At 43.3% G+C, this 24,265-nt stretch overlaps 2 protein-coding genes across 3 annotated transcripts in view; one reads left to right on the top strand and one right to left on the bottom strand.

Annotated features, from left to right (window-relative positions):
• Positions 1-13,819, top strand: part of kank1a (KN motif and ankyrin repeat domains 1a) — a 59,806-nt gene extending 45,987 nt beyond the window's left edge. The window contains exons 1-11 of one of the 2 annotated variants that reach the window (XM_072387339.1): positions 756-807; positions 1,033-3,669; positions 5,840-6,019; positions 7,216-7,324; positions 7,589-7,798; positions 8,268-8,355; positions 9,331-9,550; positions 10,463-10,605; positions 11,521-11,721; positions 12,660-12,758; positions 12,868-13,819. In XM_072387339.1, coding sequence (XP_072243440.1) covers positions 771-807; positions 1,033-3,669; positions 5,840-6,019; positions 7,216-7,324; positions 7,589-7,798; positions 8,268-8,355; positions 9,331-9,550; positions 10,463-10,605; positions 11,521-11,721; positions 12,660-12,758; positions 12,868-12,930 — 3,987 coding nt within the window. In that variant the 5' untranslated portion in view covers positions 756-770 and the 3' untranslated portion in view covers positions 12,931-13,819. Of the gene's footprint in view, positions 1-755; positions 808-1,032; positions 3,670-5,839; positions 6,020-7,215; positions 7,325-7,588; positions 7,799-8,267; positions 8,356-9,330; positions 9,551-10,462; positions 10,606-11,520; positions 11,722-12,659; positions 12,759-12,867 lie in introns of those variants that run through there. The other variant, XM_072387338.1, reaches the window with a different exon arrangement.
• Positions 13,820-14,670: 851 nt separating this feature from the next.
• On the bottom strand, positions 14,671-21,715 carry LOC140309480 (cilia- and flagella-associated protein 157-like). The gene is made up of 9 exons (XM_072387347.1): positions 21,552-21,715; positions 19,556-19,827; positions 19,185-19,338; positions 18,718-18,985; positions 18,472-18,593; positions 17,243-17,393; positions 16,704-16,864; positions 15,058-15,213; positions 14,671-14,810 (listed from the first exon to the last, which is right to left on the bottom strand). Exons 1-9 carry the CDS (start codon positions 21,713-21,715, stop codon positions 14,714-14,716), a joined length of 1,545 nt encoding a protein of 514 aa, XP_072243448.1. The 3' UTR covers positions 14,671-14,713.
• Between the last annotated feature and the right edge of the window lie 2,550 nt (positions 21,716-24,265).

The raw sequence follows: 24,265 nt of genomic DNA, 5'->3' as shown, positions 1-24,265 counted from the left end.
TGAGAAAGAGTTCAGAGTAAGGAGAAACAGCCTGATCTCAGCACAGTGTAGGCTGTCTGCTAAGTCAGCCCACAGAGAGGCGTGAGGAGGAAGAATAAGGAAAGTGCTGTTGGTCTGAGGTGAGTGAAGCTTTAACTACAAGGCAGGGAGGTTTTAGCAGCAGGCTTAAGCCTTGTAATTCCCACCTCTGTTTGAGCTGAATGGGAAGGGATTGACGGGAGAAGTTGCCGGAGCTGGGCGGACTGGAAAGGAAGAGCAGGGCTGTTTATTTCAAGCCTGTGTTTGCTTTAGCCGGTGAGAGTTCCAGGCATACCAAGAACAAGGCGCTGTATTTAGCCTACACAGTGTGAATGTATTGACGGCTCCTCATGGCCTGGAAGGCAGATCTGACAGAGAGGGCATTTTCTGCTGGGTGTGTGGAGTTTGGACTTTGATTTGAGCAGCTTCGATTTATCTTTAGGCTGCTTTTAGTTCTGTCTTCAGCGTGTGTGCTCAGAGTGATTGTTTGTGGTTAATTTTGTCTTTAAAAGCTGAAATGTTGACACTACGCTGGATTTTGGACCAGAATATTGACCCTATGTTCCTGTTTTCGTGTGCTTTGTAAACAGCAGAAAGTTTGTCAGGAGCTCATCAGCCTTCACACACCAACAGGTCAAATGTATTGATAATTTTTAAAAAATCCTTTATTTTACATTCTCTTACTTTGTGTTTTGACTCTCACATAGTTTGGCGTTGACTTCAAGCATCTTCTGCTTTAATGACGGTCACTCATGCGTTTTCAGCAGAGATCTGAGCAACATGAGACACGTTTGTACTTGCACTGTCAAATTATGGTGATTGTTAGCAGCCCTTGAACTGTCACTCTGTTTTTCAGAGCCTTCAAACAGACTTTCTAAGTTTTTGCTCTTGTTTCTTTAGATGTTCATTTGTGTTGTGCTGATAGATATACAGTGATAAAGAAGTATTACTGCATTGCATTTTTTTGCTCATTAAAAATGATAAAGCATCACATTATTGTGTCCTCTCTTTCAGAAAAAGCACAAAGATGCCCGAGCACAGGAGATGAGAAGGACTCTGTGGCCCCGTACTACGTTGAAACTCCCTACGGTTATCAGTTAGACCTGGACTTCCTCAAATATGTCGACGACATTGAGAGGGGCAACACTATTAAGAAGCTGAGCATCCAGAGGAAGCCCAAAGTGGCCAGACCCTTGGCCCCTCGGGGCAGCACTGGCGGGGCCAGCACTCATGGTGAATGGACCTCCACAGACTCTCTATCCTCTTCCAACAGCGACGAAAAGCCGTCCCCAGTATTCTTCACCTCCAGGCCCCAGGAGGCTGCTCCTCTGAGCCCCACCCTCCCCAGGTCCACCTGTGAGGTCCCCCTGCATCAGTCCTACCTGGGGGTCGCAGAGCAGAAGCAGCTCCTCCCGCCGCCATCGCCCAGGTTTGTCGCTCGTCACAACCCCTTAGTGGAGAAAACCCTCATGGAGACGCGTCATCGGCTGGAACAGGAGCGCCTGCTCATGCAGCCACACATCGAGCCTCTGATGCCCCGCCGCCGTCTTGCCAGCTTTGGCGGCATGGGCTCCAACAGCTCGCTGTCGTCTTACTCAGGCTCCATTGCCACAAGCCAGATTTCCCCCAGCACCCACCAACCCCTTCCCATAAACGGACACCTGCCTAATGGAGAGCATAACCCTTACTACCCCCCATCCATGGGCAGTTCCATCCGTCACAGCCCCATGAGCTCTGGCATGGCCACCCCGGTGACTAATGTCAGCCCATTACACCTGCAACAAATCCGAGAGCAGATGGTCGTGGCCCTCAAGAGGCTGAAAGAGTTAGAGGAGCAGGTGAAAACCATTCCTATCTTACAGGTGAAGATTGCTGTTCTGCAGGAGGAGAAAAGACAGCTGGCTGCTCAGTCAAAAAATCAAGGCCCCGGCGGCTTCCGCAAGCGCTCCTACAGCGTGGGCAGCGCTGACCAGATGGAGAACACAGGACCAATCCAAAAAGAAACGGAGCTGCACATCATGGAGCCAGAAGCCCAGGAGCAGAGCACTCAGCGGTTGGAGGAGTTCAGGCGCCTGGCTGCTGAGGTCCAAGCTCTGGAAAAGACGACCAATAGCATACCTGAAACAGAGCCTCAAAAGCTCATGCAAAGCCAAGCTCACCAAAAGTCCATTGGTGTAGTTACTGATGAAAATATGAACAACCTTTCTGCTGCTCAGAAGAAGTCGCAAAAAGAACGTCGTCTCCGGGATGTAGGAGTAGTGACGGAGTGTCCGGAAACACGGAGCGCTGCAGTGGTGGTGACCGAGGCCATGCTGGGTGTGACCAGTGAAGCGGACAAAGAGATTGAGCTCCAGCAGCAGACCATCGAAGCCCTGAAAGAGAAGATCTACCGCCTGGAGGTGCAGCTTAAAGAAACGACTCATGAGATGGAGATGGGAAAGCTAAAACTGGAGCTCCAAGCAGCCGGAGGGTCAAACAAGAAAAAAGCGGACAAAGGTTTCATGGTCAGGCCGGAGATGTACAACGCCTGCGTGGAGGCCAAAGTTCAGATGCGCAGCCAGGGAGTGGGTGATCATCTGGATTTCAGCCATGTTAGCACAGATAAAACTCTGCAGACCCACTCTATAGGAGTGTCCTGTCTGCCCAGCATGCAGAGTGTTGCCACAGGACCGGAGATCCCAATGAACCAGTGGCTGGTGCATGAACGTGTGCAGGTAAAAGACCAGTGTGTGGGGAGGCGGGTGGAGACGTGCCACCAGCACACAGGCGTGGAGCTGAGTGTTTGTGAGGTGGGGCTGAACACAGAGGAGACGGTGGACAGCCTGGCCCTCAGCAGAGCTATGACAGAGCTGAGCAAAGAGTCGCGATCAGTTGGCTGTGGGGACTGTTCAGTGGATGTGATCGTTGGTCCCGTCGTGACGTTGGTGTCACAAGGAACTGACACAGAATTTCTCTGTAAGGTGGACTGTGGAGTTATGGCTGCTCCTGATTCAGCAACTCAGCAGACCAGTACTGAGGCAGAGGTCGCAAGCAAGTCCACCAACACGCAAACAGTCGATGTAACTGACTCATTCACTGACATGGGCCTGATTACTTGTGATAAGCACACAAACACAGCTGTAACTGAAACCAGGACAGTCGCTGCTGGGGAGGGACTCGTCAAAGATGTTCTTACGACGGCAAAGACTCGATCGATTGCTGTTGGAACCATCACAGATATGACATCATTTCTCAGCAAGTCAATCTCAGCTAAAACCAAAGAATGTGGGGTGGGGCCAGTTAGCATCCATGACAACTTCCTGATTGGTTTAAAAACCAGAAACATAGCATGTGGCCCATCCCAGCCAGCTGAATGTGTGACAGACAGCAGCAGCAAGGAGGCCGTGGAGGTGAAGGCCGAGGCAGCGCCGCTGCAGGCGCAGGACGGCGTCGGACTGGATCATTACATCGAGAGGGTGCAGAAGCTGCTGCAGGAGCAGCAAATGCTGCTGGCGGAGAACTACAGCGAGCTGGCGGAGGCTTTTGGCCAGCCTCAGTCCCAGTTTGGGTCCATCAACAGTCAGCTGGTGAGCACACTTTCATCCATCAACTCGGTCATGAAGTATGGAAGCGTTGAGGACATCCTGAAGCTGCAGTCAGACTCCAGCAAAGGTGAGGATGCTCCACATGCTCTGCTCTTATTACCACAAACAACTTTCCTCCTCCCCATGAGCGACTCAGCGACTTGGCTGAAAGTCGCTTCAAAGGCAGACGTGCACACGAAGCAAAACAGCTGGCAAGAGCCTGAGGGAACAATTTATTACTCGATAACTTAAATTAAAATGTTGTTTATCTCTCATTACAATGGAATATTGTAAGGTTGTAGATGAGACTTAACAGTGAGACCCGTGATATGGCAAAACATAGCTGTAAATATTGTTCCAGTTGATAGTCTGATTGTTTTTTTGTTTGTTTTTTCCAACTAGCATCAATACTTGAATATATTCATTAGAAAGTAATGACATGGGTACATTTTCACAGATACGTAATTGACTAAATTACTACATTTTAAATGCAAATTTTTATTTTATGTGACTGTTTGAGCTTGAAAAACAGCAGATACAATCATTAGGTTATTAAAATGGCTCTGACTGTGCAGCATTTAAGTTTAAATCTTTGAGGAATTCTCAAAACTGTCTCATAGATGGCAATTCTGGAGCTTTTTAATCATATATTATCCTCCTCAACTGATGGAGTCGTCACAAGGTTTTTGATAGACTCGTTCTACAGTGACATTTACCCTTCTGTTTCAGAACTTAAAAGTCCACTTTCATTTAATTGATCAGTCTTGTTCTCAGTTAAATATGTCAGTCAAGCTGCAACAACTAATGCTTCTACTGAGCCAACAGCTAGTGCGAGATGTGGTTGTAGGAGAGTAGTTGCTCTGCTGTGCTGTAGAGCCTGGGGCTCTAATGAAGGGGGGGTTTGAAGTCTGAGTGTTCACACATGCTCTACAGAGTATCCTGATAGGATCAGACAGGCCAAAGTTATCTCTGACCCTGAAAATGCAGCAGGGGGCTTTGGACATGAACCAACAATGAGCTCACTTCTGTAGGGAGCCAGTAGCGTTGCACCAATCGGCCACTTGTTGTTTTTGCGGGCTGCCCTTCCCTCACCAACACCTCCCTGTTGATGCTGATTCATGGCTCCTTGTGAGTTACATAACAGGCATTCATGCTGGCCGGCAGATGGATTGTCTGTGATGTGTGTGAGCTCGTTTCTGCTCAGTTGGTGCCCTTTTGTGGAACCCTGAATGACCAAACAGACTGAGTTTCTGTTAAGTAACTGTGGTTCAGTCAGTTTTCGCAGCACGGGACGCTGAACATCTGGAAGGTGACTTAAGATGGTGACAGTAATGGTTGAAGTTCAGAGTCTGTGTACAAGTAGTTACTGTAAGATCAGTTTGTGCTTTAAGCAGTCACTTTGTTGTTACCACATTTATGTTTTTAATCTTAAAAAAGAGTGAGAACAGCATATGGTGTTTTTGTCCGTTTTAAAATGTGTGTAGCAGATGTTTTAAGTCTGAGCTTTCTGTTGTGTTCATAAAAACCCACACAAGCCTTTTAAATGATATTGGGACATGAGGAAAAAGTCAAGTAACTGAAAACGTGGTGTGGTTAACAAGCATGTTTTGTGTATATCTGCTTTTTGTGTCTCTGGCAAACCTGTGCCATGCACTGGGACTGTTCCCATGTGCTCTGTACCTGCATTCTTCCTCGTGAAGCTGCTACATTTCTGCTTTATGGGCAGCACTCTCCTCCTACAGACATGGCCGCACCTTCATGGAAATGCCTGCTTTATTTACCAACCCATTAGCTGAGCTGACATGCAGTTTGTTGTTGAATTTCCAGCTGAAGTGGGGGAACGCCAAAAACCATCAAATGTCGGGCTTAATTTGACATGTGAATGTCGGGGGTTTACCGTTTAAAATGAGCAGGCAATACATTATTGTTTTGGTCATTCAAAGCAACGGGCAGTCAATTCAAAGAGAAAATAAGTGTCTGTGTGCATCTGTCTTTGGATTGATTCAGATCTGGTTTATCGTGACTTGATCTGTGAGTAATGAAAGAGGAAATCCAGGTAGCGTCAGACCCAACCAGTGAAAAGCTAACAACACATTTTAAAGGCCTGTAGCGTGCATATCTATCCCTGGACCTGTTAAAGAAAACGAGTTTAAAAACAACACAGGATTCTGATCATTGGAACCCGTCTCTGTAGCACTTGTCGGGGACAGAGTCGTACCTGTGTGTTTGAAGACTTATTCTGTTATCCTTCTTTTTAGAGGGCGCTCAGCAGCTCCAGACACTAACTGTGCAGTCAGAGTGGTCACGGATGGAGAGATCTTCTTCAAGCCCGACAGCAGCGGACACACCTGCACAGCAGCAGCAGCAGCAGCAGCAGCAGATCAGTGCAGCCGAGCAGAAGAGCCGCATGGACCTGCAGATGTCCACAGCACTTCATGGTATGGCCAGAAACCAGTGCTTGAGCTTAGTCACATTCATGTCTCAACGTTTTTGTCCTTCTCCGACTGCCTGGACTCTGAAAGAGACTGCAGAGAGATGCAGCTCTCCTATGTTTAGCGGGCAGAGAATCCAAATGCTTTCCTGTTCAGTGTCGTCTCCCAGCGTTGGCTGCAGTCGACTTCAACTGTTGCTTATTTGGGAATCAGTCTATGTAAGTGGCTTGGCTGGTCCAGAAATCATTTGCTGCTTTGTCAGTTCAGTGTGGCTGAAAACACTAAACCTTACAGTCATTGTACGTCAGAGGCAAGAAGTGAAAACGCGACATTTTCGGAGTTTGTCTGTTTGGTTTTTAAAAATTAGCATTTGATTGTCAAACCACTTAAGAAGCACTTTAAAATTGCTGCCATAATGCCTTTTTTCTAAGAATTTCATATGCGCTGTGTATATAAACTGGGCAGAACATGGCCTCAGACACACCGTGGGTCTGGAGTCCCCCTGACGAGCTGCTCTTGACACTCGCTCTCCCACCTGGCAAAACATGGGAAACGTGCTGAATGACTTGCTTCTGGGCGCCACACACGCCAGTACACACGTTAATACTTGAACAGTTTCAGGCACACCGACTGTCTCTTAGCTGTCCCCTGAGGCATTAAAGAGGCCCCTCCATCGCGGCAAGTCCTGGCAGATGTGCTGAGTGTTCTGGCTCTTCCTGCTGGTATTTTTGGTTTTTCAGGCCTGCACTTAAAATGACTGAGATGCTTTAGGCTTTGAGGAGGCTCCTTGTTCCTCTCTGACAGATGAGATGGTTACTCAGTTTACGCTCTGCCAAGGCACTTGGTCATGTCAGGGTTATCAGTCAGTTCATTATCAGCTCTCTGTAATGAACGGACTGCTAGTTATGATTTAATGATGCAGGAAAGAGGTGCGAGGAACGATTGTGTAGAAAACTTTGTTTATCAATGCACCCGATGAACAGACTATCTGGAAGTTACTTTTATGGAGAAACTCTGAAAAGCAGCTGCTGCCGTAGTTGGGGTCGTTGCTGTCGCAGCATTCATAAATCTGAAGGAAAGTTAAAGGAAGCCTTATTGTTATGATCCATAAATGCCAGAAAAAAGCAGCTTTTACTTCTCCAGGCACTTTATTAACAACCCTGTAACATTCTTGTCTAAAGGAGCTTGTCTGGTCTCTGCAGGACAGCCTTGCAGTCAGAACACCCTGAAGTCCATCATGAAGAAGAAAGATGGCCGGCCCGACTCCAGCAGCACCAAGAAGAACCTGCAGTTTGTCGGAGTGAACGGAGGGTGAGATGGAAAACTCTAAAGATTTCATGTTCAGTTTTTAAACGCTTTGGCATGTGTTGGTTTTTGTGTCCTGAACGGGGTGAAAGGTGCTGCTGTTGTGTTCATGTTCGTGCCTCTTAAACCAGTACTTGCTAAAATCCACATGGTCGTTCTGGGTGAAAGCACGTTGCATGCAAATGTCATGAAATGTGAGCTGATGCTGGCCTCTTTGTGCAAACACCTGGATTTAAGTTTCTTTTCCTTTGTCGCCCCCCTGTGGCTCAGATATGAAACTACATCAAGTGACGACTCCAGCTCGGAGGACAGCAGCTCCTCTGGTTCAGAGGAAGAAAATGAAGATGAGGAGAAGGAGTATGGAGGAGAGGAGTACAAGAACGTGGAGGGGAGGAAAAACAGGGAGGAGTTCCAAACAGAGGGAGCAGAGGATGTGGATAAGAAGGATGAAGAGGAAAGTTCAGAGAAGAAAAGAGAGAGGTGGGTTTTCTGTTGGTGTTCTAATACATATGAGACCCTTCCTGCAGCAGTCCCACTGAAATACTTTGCAATGCATTTAGATTTCTATGAACACACCAGGTTTATACAGGTTTGTGTAGGATTGGCATGATTCTGTTTGTTTTTTTAAATTTATTTTTATTCTTTTATTTTTGCCTCCAACAATCAATAAACCGGTGACACTCATTCATCTGCAATAAACAGCTTTTTTGTGATTTGCCCACTGCAGTTGCCAGTCCTGATTATCCCTAAAGAATTGTTAAGGAACCCACTGATTTATACTACAATATCTGCAAAATGTGGAGATGTAGTAATAAGCAGTGAGACTTGATTGCTATTGTCTTTTGTCTGTGATCAGTTACATTGTCTAAGATTTAAATGCACAGAGGGACTGAAGTTGGTTATTTTGACATTACAGTTTTGTCTTTTTGTGTTTTGCTTCGATCTAAAGGTACGAGTTAAGCGAGAAGATGTCTGCTGCATGCAACGTTCTCAAAACTCACCTCGGTGACCCGAAGGCTGTGAGCAGTAAAGATCTGGTGAGGAGCTGTTGTGTTCTCATCATATCATCTGTGTAGTCTGTAGCATGATAAACAGCTAAGGAGCTGAGTTTGATGGGATCCAGCTTGGAGACTGCAGAAAAATGTTACATTCTAGTTTATTAGTTTCTCAAATTTATTACCCAACTTGATGACTCATTCTCATGGTGTTCTTATAAAAGCTGTAACATTATCATTCCCTCAGTGTCCACTGTAGGGATCAATAATAACTCATGCTCAGCTGTTTGAGTGTCTGTAGTTTCTGAAAGGATAAGAAAAATGTTGTTGAAATGAGTCTCTTATGGCGTGTTTGCATGCTGTGTGCAGCTGTCGTCATGTTCCATCATTTTTCTCATGCACATGTAGCAGTTAGAAAAAGCTGATGGAAACTAAACAAAATTAAAAATGTTTCTTTGGGATTTTAGACATTTCTGCTCAGTTGAGCTGGTTTCTGCCTTTTTTAAAGCTGACACACTCTGGTGTGGGTGCAAGCAGCTTTTGCAAATCAGCTACTATCAGCTCGACTCGTTCTATTGCAAACATAATGTAGAAACAGCTACCTTAGCTGTGTGACTTATGTGACCATAGAATAAATGATTATCTTAGCTACCGCAGCAGTTAACAGAGTGCTACACTGTAAACAGCACCCACCACAGGGAACAAACCGCTGGAAGGAAGAGGTGAACATCAGCTCAGAAACGAGTTTCCATCTAGTGTAATGAGTTCTCTCCATCATTGAATGGATTTACCACTCAGTTTATTTCGTCTTTTTTTTTTCTAAATCATGCTTTTCCATGACTGTAGCTGCCACTGCTGGCTTTCCCAGCAGCCATTTTTCCCGGCTCCTTCTCATCTCATGTGCACCTGCACCTGCTGCAGGATGATTGATTTATCTTCCTGTTTTAACTAAATGTTTCCGACTACTCCAGCTTTAACATGTTGGTTCGTGTTGATGCGCTCCTCCTTCCTCCACAGAGAGCCTGTGTCAACACGGTGCAGCTCGAGTGGTTCCGTGTGTCCAGCCAGAAGGCGGCGATGGCAGCAATGGTGGAGGACTACCTGGGGGCCTTTGACGCGATCTCGCCGGCCGTGCTGCGGCACATTGTCAACATGGCCGATGGCAACGGCAACACGGCGCTGCACTACAGCGTGTCACACTCCAACTTCCAGGTGGTGAAGAAGCTGCTGGATGCAGGTGAGAGCTGTGGGACGTGGACGTAGAGCAGCGGGCAAAGTAAAAACGCTACATGTGTTCATGAAGGGGAGATGGATGTTTAGTCTGAACGCAGCCGAGCTTTACCACAAGCTTTAGTACCCCTGAGCTCTCCACACTGCTCACCTCCCTCTCTGGTCTCTTCTCATCCTGATCTTCTCTGACTGCAGAAATTCCTCCACTTCATTCCCCGTCTGTGGCTTTGCTGGCAGAGATAAAACTTCCCTTTAAAATGAGAAAACAGGCAGCCTTGTTTTGTTCATGTTTAAATGTTTTTAGGGGTTTTAGTCTGGCTGTGCTTTGCAGATTATTATAATCTGTAATACTGTGAGGGAGCTTTTTTAAAATGCAGCTGAACTGAATATTTACACCATGAAATCTTAAATGGAGGGAGTGTAAATGTGTTTTTTAATGTGCTTCAGCAGGTCAGGTCAGTGCTCAGTGATACATCCATGCAGAGCTCTCTCTGAAGGCTCAGCAGACTGTGATGAGGTGTCGACCACTTGCTGCTCTAAAATCTTTTGTCTCCTCAGCCCTTTGTGTCCTTGGCCACCCCCTGTTGCCATTGTAGTCTTTGTCCTCCCTCCGTCCCAGTTCCTTAAGGTCTCCCTCGTGTCACTCCCATCCAGACTCTGATGACTCCAAGATTTCCCCACAACCCCTTTTCTTGTCAGGACTGAAAAAGGAGTGCAGTTAAGTGTGCAGACAATGCATCACAGTCCCAGAGCTCAAGGGTGATTGACTGAAGCATCGCAGGCCCGACAAGTCTGTGTTGTGTTGTCAAATGATGGGCTGCGGCGTGTCAGTCACAGGCAGACCAACCCCTCAAGACCACCCAGGATGGAAATATGTCCAATACGAGTGTTTCAAACTGTGTGCATGTGTGTGTTTCAGATGTGTGTAACGTGAACCAGCAGAACAAGGCTGGATACACACCCATCATGCTCGCTGCGCTAGCTGCCGTGGAAACGCCCAAGGACATGTGTATTGTGGAGGAGCTCTTCAGCAAGGGTGACGTGAACGCCCGAGCCAGTCAGGTGGGTTACTGGAGGTCAGAGGGCAGCAGAGCAGGACGCCAAACACGTAGTTGAGATTACAGCGAAGGTTGTTATGACAACAAGAGTTTTCAGGGACTTATCATCAACTCAAAAGATTATTTTGAATATTTGAAATGCGTTTTTTCCTCAGTAAATCAGAAACATATGTCTCTGTTTGTTGATGTTGAGCTTCAGATGTTGCTTTTTCTTTATAGTAGAAACATTTGTAGTTTAGTGACACCTTGTGGTAAAAACAACCAATTTGGGGTGGAATAAAATGTTAGTAAAGGATAAAATTATCATTGCAGAGGATTTATTTTCATTGTGCAGTGTTTGGTAAAACTTTTCTCTGTTTTCAGTTTTGATCATGTTGATGACACAGTTTTACTTAAAAATAATGCTGCTCCATTTCTATTGATGCGTTTGAGACATAATTTAGTAGAGAGTTACTTAAGGATGAAGATTGCTTTCATTATCTGGACTTTATAGTGTCCAAAATCGCTTTTATACACTTTTATTCGACTTAAATTTGGAGATAATAGATGCTTTTCGTTGGCATACACGATGGACAGAACATCAGAAAGAAAGATGGCATTTTAAGGTGTCATCTCAGGTTCTGAGAAATTATAACAGCACTTTTTACTATTGTCTTTTACAACCAAAACAATCAGGAAATGCTTAAAATGGCTGCCTTGAGGCGCTTTCCCTTGTAGAAATATTTTTTCCCTCAGTTATTGTTTCAGCATTGGAATGTTTGCATGTTTACATGATGATGTGGTGAACAAGATGGGGTCGAAAATATTCTGTTATATTTGGAATTGTCTGAAATCATTATTTGAACACAACCTGATCCTCAGCTTCCCCCAAACAAGCCGCATACAGCAGCAGCAGGTGTAAACGTTCCTCCCGTTTCAGGCCGGTCAGACGGGGCTGATGCTGGCGGTCAGTCACGGCAGGATGGACATGGTCCGGGCCCTGCTGGCTCACGGGGCCGACGTCAACATCCAGGACGACGAGGGCTCCACGGCGCTGATGTGTGCCAGCGAACACGGCCACGTCGAGATCGTCAAACTGCTGCTGGCCCAGCCCGGCTGTGACGCCACGCTCAGCGACAGCGTGAGTGACTCATGAAGGAGGCTGATCTGATGTCAGCTCGACATTTGTCTGTTTAGATTCTCTCTCTCTGCGTAAATCTTAGACAAGTTGGATGTGACACGATCACACAGAGTCAGCTGGACAGAAATGTCTCCTCTCTCTGGTGTGCGTTTCTCATGGGCACATCAGAAGTGCTTAGTATGATCACTGTGCTCTTTCTGATGGTGTATTGTGTGAAGAGTCTCTTTTGAAGATTTTTAAGCTTTGACATCAGATTTACGTGCTTGTCCAAAGTGTGTCTGCTGAGCCCAAGTTGGAGGCAGGATTTCTGACGCCGCTTCATTCGGTCTCACCTGAAAGCGACACCAGTAGGGGGCGTTCTGTCTTAAAAGCACGTGGCGTAGGAACACTTGCTTGCGGGGGACTAATCAGTTGTCTTGTACTGCATCGCTATGACGTGCAGTTACACTACTGCGAAAGGAGCATAGATGGTTGTAAAATAGCGGCTGCTGGGAAGAAGTTTGCTGTTCAGAGTTGGTCTGACGTTGCAGCATTAATCCATCTTATGCAGTTCGCACAGATATCAGTTATTTTTCCTGACAAACAGTTGAATTTGACAGAGATAGAAGTCCCTCCACAGTACATCTTCTATTATCATTTCAAGACACAATATCCTACTCAAATGGTTTGACTACATTTCCCAGAGTTCTTGCTTCCTATTGTTTTAAGGCTGTGAACTGTTTACTGCAGTAATATACATATCATTACAGTTTTATGTGAATATAAAGAGTAAAGATGCACAGTCTGACTGTAAAAGGGACACATTTGTCTTAAATGCTTTTTTTTATACTTATAATTGCTACAAACTTGGAGATTACGTGCAGATTAAAGCTGACAGATCTGCCATCAGTAGTTCTAACTTATCTCGTAATCTTTGTCTCGTGTTGATCTCCCTTTAGGATGAGAGCAATGCTCTGTCCATCGCTCTGGAAGCAGGTCACAAAGACATCGCAGTGTTGCTTTATGCGCATGTCAACTTCTCCAAAGCCCAGTCACCAGTAAGTGTCGAGTCACTTTTGTTTCTACAATTCCAAGATTTGACATCCTCTGTTCTGAAAATTCATCTGCTTTTCATTCGTTGATGCAGCGTGTTTGTGTGCCCTTTAGGGAACGCCTCGACTCGGCAGAAAGACTTCACCAAGTCCCACTCGGAGGGGCATGTTCGATTAGACGCCGCTTCCCAGCCCACAAATGCTGCGCTGCTATTGGTTCTCAATGAACGTCCTCCTCTCCACAGCTGGATGAGGAACCTGATCCCAACCAATCAATGAGATTTCTGGAAATATCGTGGGTTTTTTTTTGTTTGTTAATTTTTGTTTTTTAATTCATGTGCACAATTGCCTCCATGATGAGCCCAAAGTGCCCTTTGAATATGAATGTAACCAGTCGTTGCCTCAAGTCCCATCAGATTCTCACTGAAACGTCTCCAAGAATCAGAAAACCACTCGAGTTCAGACCAACGTGGATGCAAATTCAACTATTGCAGCCCCCCAAACAACTTTTTTTTAAATAGCTTTCTTTTTAGTTTTCTGCCTTTTCTATTTGTAAAGCTCAGTGTTGATCATTTATGAGCGCCAAAACGTTTGCCCTCTTCAGAGTAAACGGATGGAGAATAAGCCCTGCCACACCTTAGAGGAATATTTCCTGTATATACTGTTCGTCTCATGCGTGTCACCAGCTCTTTGCTACATGCAACTCGCTGGATGAATCAGTGATGAATAGACCTTGACTGGAGGAACTGTACTTTTATACAAATCCTTTGTATCTATTTAAAAAGAAGAATCACAGTATTTTGAATATTTCCTATTACTCCTCAACAATCCATGAAGTTATATATTTATCAAAGTATAGTTTTTAATGCAGATATGTATTTCATTGTACATACAGTGGTCATACTCTAGTTACTCTTTTTTGTGTCCTGTTTCTTTCTGTCACATGTAATATAAGCTGTCTGTCCTCTAGTGTTCATCAAGGTGCTGACTTTCATCTCCAAATGAGAATTGAAGTGCCTCCAACTTTGACTTGTAACAAGAAGCATTGATTAAAGAATCTAAATCAGCACGTTTTGCCTGAGTTGTTGAATCATGAGGTCTGGAGTTCTGAAGGCTTCTTCATACCTGTGAGGAGATTCCGTTGACTTAAGATAGCCAGCTTTGTTATCTCGAGATTTTAAAAAAAGCTCGTTTTCACAGGATAAGTTGACTTGTCTTGCGAAATAGACTTTTTTGTTTTCTTGAGATCGAAAAGTAACCTGATCTATAACAGCAAGTGAAGTCAAGCATTCGTATTTCTGTTTGCTGCACTGAGTTGGATAAGATGAGTAAAATAACTAAGCTTCAGCCAGCAGCTGCCTTTCAGGGGATCTCACAGTTTGCAGTATATATTTAGATTTAATTCTTTTAATATGATGGTTATGGTCAATAATCGTAAAACAAAGGAAAGTAGAATGACACCATTTTCACCGGTGTGAACTGTTTTAATGAGGATGATGAAGCAGGAGATTTAGATTTTCACTTGTTGCTGCTGAAAGACGCAGAAAACGACTCTCAGGACAATTTGTTCCTTTATCTTTTACAAATTCTTACTCATTTTTGAAGCTATCTTATGATGACTGAGAGTTCAAGGTTAAGTTGGTGGGACGGCGAGCTCTTCCACTGTCTGGTTATCACGGTATTAACTCCAACGGTTATCTGTTATCATAGGTTTATATGTCAGCAAATCATGACTGTTCAGCAAAAATCGAAGGAAATAAAGTCCCTCGACGTGACGTTTTAGTAACTTCTAAAACAAGATCCAGCATTCCTTTAACGTAAGTGTGAAAGTTCCAGGTACAATCCTCAGTGAACATGAGTTGCAAAGAATGACAACTTCTATTCTTCTTCTATTTTAGGAGACGTTTTCCTCCTCTGACATCAAGTCCTTCATATGCTCACAGAAATGAGTTTTGTTCCAGTCATTTGAATCTGCAGACTGAGTGTTGGGATGTCAAAAATCCCACAGCTGAACGAGTCATGTTCACAGCGCCTGAAGTCTTCTGACCGACGGGTTTCCTGAGAGAAAGAACAGAAAAATTACAGATGTAGTGTTGCTGGAATCTGTTTTAAAGAAAATATCTACAAAACTTCACCATCTGTCTGTGACTGAAATCTTAAAATACTGTAATTACTCCCTCTATTCTATAAAAAGGGGAATGAGGGTTTTTTGTTTCTGCTTTCTTTCTTTTTGCTAACTAATAACTAAGATGACTGCTACGCACGCCACCTCTCCTGCAGTCCGAGCTGTGTGGTTCTAACAAACCTGTACAAAGGCACAGTGGTGCTGCTGGATCCGGCTCCCGTCCAGGAGAGTGGGTTTTTCTGTTTTGTTGAGGGACGAGGCACATGGTTGGGGTTGCTGGGCCTCTCATGGCTCCCCTTGAACTGTAAACTCAAATCTTGTTCCAAGTCTGCTGCTCTGTAAAGCCAAAACAAGGGTGATAAAATGGGAGTTGTGACACCAACAGTATGTAACACTGGACAGAGCTGTATTGTTACTAAGCTCACCCACAGGACAACATCTACGACTTTATAACTGAATATATTTTACAAAATATTTTTAAAAAAAAAACTAAAAGTGTGTATTTACTGGGGCATCACAACAGAAGATGTCTCTACAACCTCCTAAGACAAGAGTGTCACCTACAGGCTTTCAGCTTGATCAGGTAGTACATGTGCGTGTGCTGCTTGTATACTGGACAAAAATTCTATTCAATGACCCTAATTAATCTCAGAAAGGAAACTATATTTCTGCAGTATTATTTATTGTTATAGATAAAATACAAATCAGCTAAGAAAGATGAAGTGTAACAGACAGGAAGGTGTGGTAGAAATGTGTTGTTTTTGTTTTTGTAGCTTGGCAACAATTTCACTGATGATGTCAGTTCAACATCTGGGATGCAGATGCTCTTTCTCAGTGACATGTCCAGGATTACACCATCTGTTGTTAACAAGCGCTGCAATCATCCTCCTTTACTGTTACCTTTCTGTCTGCAGTCACTGTCTGCCCATAGCCTTAAAGCTCAATACATGAAGGGGAGTTACAGCCATGCCTTGATGAAAAAAAAAAATATTGCTTTAATGTTCCTGCTGTGTCCTCCTCAGGGGTCCATGTTTATCCATTTTATCTGCCAGTGATATCTTCCCATGGTGACACTTCCTCCTCCTTTCTCTCTGTTTTGTTTCTGCTCTGCATCAAGATGTCTCCTCTTCCACTCATCTTGATTTGGGGTCTTATTCCAGGCATTACTTGGGCTCTGGAAAGCTCAGTTAGCTGCTCCATCAGGTTAAAAACTCTCCTGTTGCCATGGTTATGCCTCATAATAAATGTTACAAGTCCTTTCAGCAGCACAGCATCCAGAAAAAATGTTTCAGAAATCTGTGTTTTCACAGACAAGAGCTCAGTGGAACATCTCAAGATGCAGAGAAAGACACAGTATGTCCAGAGCTACTGCAGCAGCCTGCCTGCCTGCCTGCCTCTAAAACGATGTCATCCATGGCAGCAGGGTCAGCTTCAGGGATTGTGTCAGTTCTTATTAAGAAAAACTGTCACCAGTTAAGTGCTTTTTCCTCAAGACTGAACTCTGAGGAACATTTATTGTCATTACTGAGGACCTCTTGTGGTAGGATTAAGAACCCATATGAGTACATCCCCTACCCTGTACACTAAATTGTGCTTTTACATGTCTGTATATTGACACATGTTGAGGAAATTCTTTTTATGCTTTGGTAAATCTTTGGCTAAAACACAAAAATATGACTCTGTACAGGCATTTTTTGCTCCGATGGTATTCCACCATTCTCCAACTTTCACTTTTTCAGGTTTCCTCTGTGAATTGGTCATCAAAACTCAAGCACAGATGGATAAAGTGTGGATCTGAGTTTAAAGTGAGCAGGGGATTTTGTTACCGTGCTGCTGCAGCGTCAGAGGCCTGCAGCTCGTTCAGTCTGTCGCTCTCTGCGGAGGAAGTGGTGAGTGTGCGTCTGTCCAACACCACCAGCAGGTTCTGCATCAGGTGCTTCCACCGGACGACCGAGTCCACCTCTGAGCCGTGCTCTGTTGGTGCCTCCTGCATGGATCAGAGCCAGCATCAATGGAGAAGTCATGAAACCGGTGACTGAAACTGTCCCGTCAGCTGAGATAAATATTGCAACATATGAGAATTTCCAGCTACTTTGTAGCATTGTTGGATGTTTGGTTCAGTCCATTACATTCTTAGATATTTTCATTGTTTCTATGATACACCAGCCAGTCTGTGTACTCCTTAGAAACAAATGATGATCTTGTTAAAAAAGTCAGTGAGACGAAATTAGCAAACCTGGAAAACTACTATGATGATGCAGTAATAAGACGTCGTTGCAGACTTGTTAACCTTCATTTGAATTAGTCCTAAAACAGTTCAGCGAGTGGGTTCAGAAAACCTTGACGAGTATGTTTATTGTTTTACCATCAGGGTTCGTCTGAGAGTGAAGGCAGCTTCCTGCATGATGCTCTTCATCCTGCTCCTCCTCTTCCTCTCCTCCTGTAGCTCCGCCTCCATCTGACTCATCCTTTCTGTGTGTTTGCTGCACTGTTGAGACAGCGAGGCCCGGTCCTGTCTGAAAACACAGTGAAAGGCTGACGTGACAGAGGCTGACGGTTTCTGCTTTGAATCTCCACCTATAGTCTTCTGTAATGTAATTTTGCAACTGAGCTGAAGAAGCCTCTGACTGAACACTTGTTGTTTGATCGCAATGTTATGTAGAAGGCAAGCAGCGTTGTCTATTACGTTGAGCTGCTTTTGCAGCACTCTTCTTTGCATAATCAGAGCAGTCTCCAGCACAGAACCAGCCTCCTTCATCAGTTTGTTCAGCTCTTTGAGTCACTGACTCGGATGCTGCTGCCCCGACTGATGAGCATGTTCACAGAACACCAGTCAGTCACTGAATGAGGACTTTTTAAGGCAATGAGAGTTTTGTTTTGTGGCAAAAATTTGGGATTCACAGTTATGGCAAACCGAGATGAGCCTTTAGGGAATTGATAATTGAAATTGACATTAGTTAATTACCCTTTTCTTTTTTTCCTAAAAAAGATTTTCTGCTGCTAAAGTCGACTTTACGGGACTGGTGGGTGTGAACCATCATTCTGAACTGCTGAAACTTTATGAATCTGAGGGAAGCTACGCATTCAAGTTTGCTTTGCTGGCATGAAGAAACAATATTTCATAGCCAACAGAATATAACAAAGTGTGTCTTTCTCTTAAGTTTCCTTTTAAAGTTTCAACATTAAAATGTTTCCCTTTTTTATAGAAGACTTTGACTTTTATATAAGACTTTTATATCTTTTGTTCATCATTATAATTTCTGGTAATAAAAATGTTTTTCTTCACGTCATCTATTATCCAGTAAAAGTTGCCCTTACAACTTTAATTCAGTCAGACTAAGCTTCTGTTTCTGTTCACTTGGGACCAACTGATCAGTGCTTTTACTTCCAAGCAAACTTTCAGTGTTCCTGGATGTTCCAGACTTTTCTTTCTTCTCTGTTTTTGTATTTGTTGTATACTGTATGAGAAATATGAACAAACTAACTAAGAGCTAGAATTTTTTCTTTTTTCTTTTCTTTTTTGGAACTAATGGAACGGCACTTGACTTGGTATGAAAGTGAACTCGGATAACGTTCAGACGGTGAAACCTTGACCTGAGTATCTCCATCTCAGCCATGACTTCTGTGTGTTCAGTCTGAAGCTGCTCCAGTTGCTGTTTAGAGTGTTTCTGCTCCGTCTCCAGCTGCTGACACTTTTCTGTGAGCTGCTCCACCACCTGATGGAGGGAAGATGAACCTTGAAAAAATATCTACAATGAATATTCTAAAAACACTGTACAATCTATGAAAAACCCAGTTTGAAAGCATATGAGCTCTTTACACAGCAGTTCTCTCCCTTACCTTCTTATTGGTGCAGTTCATGCGTGAGGTTTCGCGGAGCATTTCTTCCAGGATGTCCACGTCCACGCTGAGCTGGCTCTTACGCTCCTGCAGGGCCACGTTCTCCTCCATCAGGGCCTGAGCCTGCTCTGACAGCCGGCTGCAACGAGCCTTCACCTCCACGTTCTCCTGTAGCACCAACTGGGCTGTCTCGGGAAGCTTCTGGGTGACCAGGTGCTGCACTTCTGCTTCCATGGCTGCCACGTGGCTCTCCATCTTCTTCTCTAATCTTTCGTTAGAAAACAGGAGAGAGATGGAGGTGAGCCCACAGAACATTGTCAGGTCAATAACACCACACTGAAGCCTTATTGTTGCTGGTTATTCTGGTGCATAACAGTTCTTTCCACTAATGTGTTATTTAAGCTGTCTTGTTGTTTACAAAGCTATTGCACAGGCTATACAATAAATGCAGTATGTGATCTCTTAACCTTCTCTTTTCCAGCAGTACTTTCATCTCCAGGCTGTGAATCTCGTCTTTGTGCCTCTCCTTCTGACAAGCCAGCTGCTTCTCCAGAGACTCCATGTTGGACACAAGCTCCTCCCTCTGCTTCTGAAACTCCTCCAGGCCGGCAAGTCTCTCCACTGGGAGAAGAGGAGGAGAAGAGAGTCAGAGTCCAGTCTCAGGTGTATGTTTACAACTGCGTTGATCTACTCTTCTTCTAACAATCTGTGGTTGACTGCTCTAGCGTTGCAGCTTACATTGTTTTTACCAATCTTGCCTGATAAATGCCTCCTAATTCAGCATTAGGAGCTGACCTTGACTATGATTTACCCAATAGACAGTGAAATAAGTTCTCACCAAGTGTCGTGTTTTTCTCAGCCAGTTCATCAGTGCGGTCTTGAAGCTCCTTCGTGAGCTGGCTGTGCTGCAGCAGCAGAGCGTCTCTGTCCTGAAGGGCAGCCTGCCGCTGACTGTCCAGCCGCTCAGACAGCTCATCCACCTGCTTTTCCTTCTCAAACAGGGCGTGTTTCAGGTATTCAACAATGTCCTTCTTCTCCTTTTCCAGTGTGCTGTACTGACAGAGTAAGTCTTTGTTCTGCCTCTCAAGTTCATCACGTTTCACCTGATATCTGTGGAGAATGTGAGGGAAAAACAACTGTAATGGAAGCTGTCTCTGAATTATTCTACATTTGAATGATATTTATGTCTTACGTAGGGTTTATGTAGCTGTAATGGTTGCTTGTTATATTATTAGAGATTTCACTGTCGTGGATTTGGAGTTTCATGTTTCATTCTAAAAAAAAAATCTCTTTCACTAACTATTTTTAGTTTTGCCACTTGTGTCTGTTTTGCTCCACATCTGTGTCTTGTTCATTGATTCCCCCTCCCTGAACATACATACTCCCTGGTTTTCTCCTCTAGATTTTTTCACCTGCTCCCTGCCATTCATATCATTTGTCTGCTGCTCTAATGGCTTACCCTTTTTGATAATGAAGTTTGTCTTTGGACTTGACCAGCTTGTGCTCTGCATCTTTTTCCCACTCACCACAACCATGCATTTGCCAAACTGCTTACAAAGGGATTTACAATCAAGGCTGGGTTGTAATGGAATAAAATGTAATTGGGAACAGATATAATTAAACAAGAACCTAAATGTGCAATCAGATTAGTTGTATGGCCATGTATTGAACTTAGGCACATTAATCATAGCTTTAAATACATGGCAACACAAACTTTGATGTTACAGCTCAACAGGAGATGTTTGGTTAATTAAAAGCAAGTTTCTCCTCTCAGGCTCTCAGTTTCAATGGTGACATTGTTTTTGTAAATGTCCTTTTTGTTTACATAAACCAGAACCGGGAACTAGAACATTAATTTAACATTAACTTTGTGGTTAAGTGAGAAATGTCCTCTATGTGGCCTCTGAAATTTAGTACTGTGCAAAAGTTATTTCTTTATATATTACCAGAAAGAAAACAGAATATGGTAAATATGTAAAGTTTGTACATTTCTAAGGAGTTTGAAGACCTGTTGCCACTGGTTTTCAGTCCTCTTCTTGTGTCATTTGGCACACCTCAGCCTTTTCTTCCTGTTTCCCTTCCTTGAGAACGACTTCTTGACAGCCACCTCAGGTCCTCTGTCAGGTCTTTGCTGGATTTTTTTCCTCTTTCTTAAGGACATAACTTTCAGATACTGTTCATCTGCTGTAGATAGTTCGCTAATAATTGCTGATAGGATTTTGGGACACACCTTGTTGGTGCAAAAATTTCATGTCATGTCTGTCAAACTATGTGATTTTTTTAATGCATTCCTCTAAAAATAATCGGGTACAAAGACTGGATTGAAAATCATTGGAAAAAGCAGCCAAAGACCTTCAGAAATCCTTAAGAATTATTGCTCAAAATCATTTAAAAAGATTACAAGAAAGTCTAATTTCTGCAGTGACGTAGCTGTCCTGTAGTTCCAAAGGGATAAACACACTGCGCATGTGCACAGGATCTTCATTTCGCTTGTTTCTAATTTGAGTCTGATAAAAATGCCCCTGATATACCCTGCTCTCAAATTCTGGTCCTATCAAAAGTGACAGCATGGGTAACAACCATCTAACTGCATACAGCATTATACAAATGAGCTGCGCTGAGGGGATTTGTAGGAGAAACCAAACTTACATTCAAATTATTTAGTCGATCTTTTAAACTTTTTTTTTCTTATAATTTTTTCTAAATCCTAATTGCTTCCACTGAACTCAGTCATCTATTGGGAGGAATAAAAAAATACATATATATATATTTATATATATATATATATATATATAAGGAAGTCGCTTTTCTCGTAAAGGTTAAAACAGCCTCACCTCTCCAGTTCTTCGTTCAAATATCTTATTTGAGTCAGGTACAAATCCCTCTCTCTGTCGGCAAAGCTGGTTTTAGACGCAGATGTCGGGGGACCTTCTGTTTTCGGTGCTTTGGTGTTTCCATTCTGTTTGTCGCCGCTTTTCGTCTCCTTCTTTTTGGGCATTATGTCAGACAAAGTTTTAACCGAGAGCCAACGGGGTGAACCTATACTGCGCCGTTGCTGGGCAACGCTGCCTTCAGGGACTTCTGGAAACGGTGGTTTCTTCAAAGGAGCTTTGAGAATACAAGATTATATAACAACTGTGATTAATCTAGCATAATTTATTGCAATTGTGTCCTTCGTGGTGTAATGTTACCAGTTCTCATAGCGTAGAATGCATCATCCAAATAAATGCCTATATTTTTTTTAGATAGCTTTCCCAGATCTCTTGTCTTTCAGCTGCCATAAAATTGAAGTTGCTCATAGTTGGAAATGATTAATTAAACCACCATTTATACATACTACAAGACTCTTATCCAGTGTTGACCCCCATTGGCAGAACCTTCCTTACACTGCACTTTATTACTGCATTATAATATATCTTTATGCCACGGAGGCAGTTAAACTCACTGTTGCAACCCTGCTTCCAGTTACCTTGCAGCTCCAGGAGCTGAACCACCCAAGTGCGGTGGTTATTTAAATTTACAGAGTGATTCAGAGCCTCTTTGTAATTGGTAACTTTTCATCCTCCCCTTTGTTTGGCTGCAGGGGGTTTGATTTGGTGCCTTGGTATTTCACCTCACTCCCTGCCTATAAACCCTCTTGGCTGGCTGACTGACTAGAGTGGAGGTTAATTATTTTTCAGCTCAATCAAGCCTAGTAAATTAATAAGAGATGATACACTTATTAGTCCACCATGCGGCAAAGCAAAAGGGAAAAAAATGCTGCTGGAAATGTAATTCAAAATGAAGCTACGTGGATATGACAGTATAACTACAAATTATTGAGTTATATCACAGTAAAATTATTGATTTATACAAACTGAGTATTAGGATACAATGAAAGCCATTAAGGAGAATGAAATTTAACTAGGGAAACTAATCATCTGCATCCAGAGTAATGCTGTTCGGGTTCATAGTTGAATAATGTCTTTACCACAGAACTTAATTAAACTTATTTTTCACCCACACACTCGCATAGAATCTAAGATTTTAAGAGGCTACAGTTAAACTTTGTTAGCTGAACTGTTATATTCTTGTATAAACTCATATAAAACATGTGAAAATTAATGCCATCTCTTAAGGCTTACACCAGAAAAGTGTGTTGAACCTTTCTGTGACCCAATGTGCCATAAATCTGATAATCTTAGAAGCTATTCATAATTGAGAAGAGGTTAATGAACACCAAATGAGCTGATGTACTGAAAAAATGCATCACATGGGGGCAAAAAACGTGTATTTCATGTTGCAAATGAACTACGAAAAACTAAGAGCCAGAACTCAAAGTTGTGTGATCAGCCGGGAAAAGTCTTATTCACTGTCAGTGTTACTGTGGTTTTCTATTTACTCTGTTTTCAACTGTTTTTATGGTTATCTATTTATTGTGTTTTTAAAGTGTTGTTTTGGAAATAGATTTTTAGTGAATTTTTTTTGTCTTTAAGAAATAAAGGTCTGGAAGACTTAATTTTGCTCTAAACTGAGGCAAAACTTAGATGTTTGTCCTTGGACCTGTGGGCCTCAGGAAGATATTGTCTTGTCATTAGCTTTACTTTAAAATGACCAAGCTTCATCATAAGGTACAGATCCCGAAGTTTGATATTTTCCCAACAGAGCACTTTGCTCTCAGACGGCAGACTCCCGAGCCTGGTTCTGCTGGAGGTTTCTAACGTGCAGGCTCAGGAGAGGGAAATTAATTGAATAGAAGTTTCTGTTTTTTTTTTTTTTTTTTTTTTTTTTACCACGGCTGCTTTTTATTAAATTAAATCATCACACTTATAGTGAACTGGATTAAACTTAACTGTACCTAACCATATTTGTTCATTTTTCTTTAAATTGCATTGAGATGACTGTTGGGAACAGAATTTAATTTCACTCTCTGAAATACTGATGCTTCTTTTATTAGCAGGGTGTTTTATTATGACTGGCGACCTGTCCGGGGTGGAGCCCGCCTCTCGCCCGATGACTGCTGGGATAGGCTCCAGCCCCCCGCGACCCGACCGACGGATTAAGCGGGTATAGAAAATGCATTGATGGTGTTTTTAAATTTTTTTTTTTTTTGTAGGTGGTGGAAATCTGTTTTCTACTATTTGCACCGTCAGACCACCAAAGATAAATAATATGTGAAATTGTGGAATTACAAAAATTGAGAGCAATTTCACCCAATAAAATCCCAAATAATCTGATGGTTTTTATTATAGAATTAATTATAATGGCTCTACTGTCTGTAGAGATGTAGACTGGCTCTTTTTACTAATAATCTCAGTAGAAGCGGAGAAGAAGAAGGATGCCACAGCCAGCTCTCCCCCGCTTCCAGCTCGGTTCCTCCCTCTGGAGTTTAGGGAAGGTCTCGAGTTTTTTTTTTTTTTCTTTCTTTTTTTTCACATCCACAGCGGCAGCAAAGCGGGGAGGGCTGTGGCCTTATAACCCCAGCCTGGCACTAGTACACAACATAAGCAGCCAAATAACCAGACAAACTGTATCTAAACTCTCAGCGTACAGTAGTCGTTCCCGAGCC

This window comes from Leuresthes tenuis, unplaced genomic scaffold (assembly GCF_036924035.1).
Source record: "Leuresthes tenuis unplaced genomic scaffold, fLeuTen1.0.hap1 SCAF_6, whole genome shotgun sequence".
In the NCBI taxonomy this organism is placed as follows: domain Eukaryota; kingdom Metazoa; phylum Chordata; class Actinopteri; order Atheriniformes; family Atherinopsidae; genus Leuresthes; species Leuresthes tenuis.
Note: the sequence above shows the minus strand (reverse complement) of the source record. Positions and strands in the feature narration are given on the sequence as shown.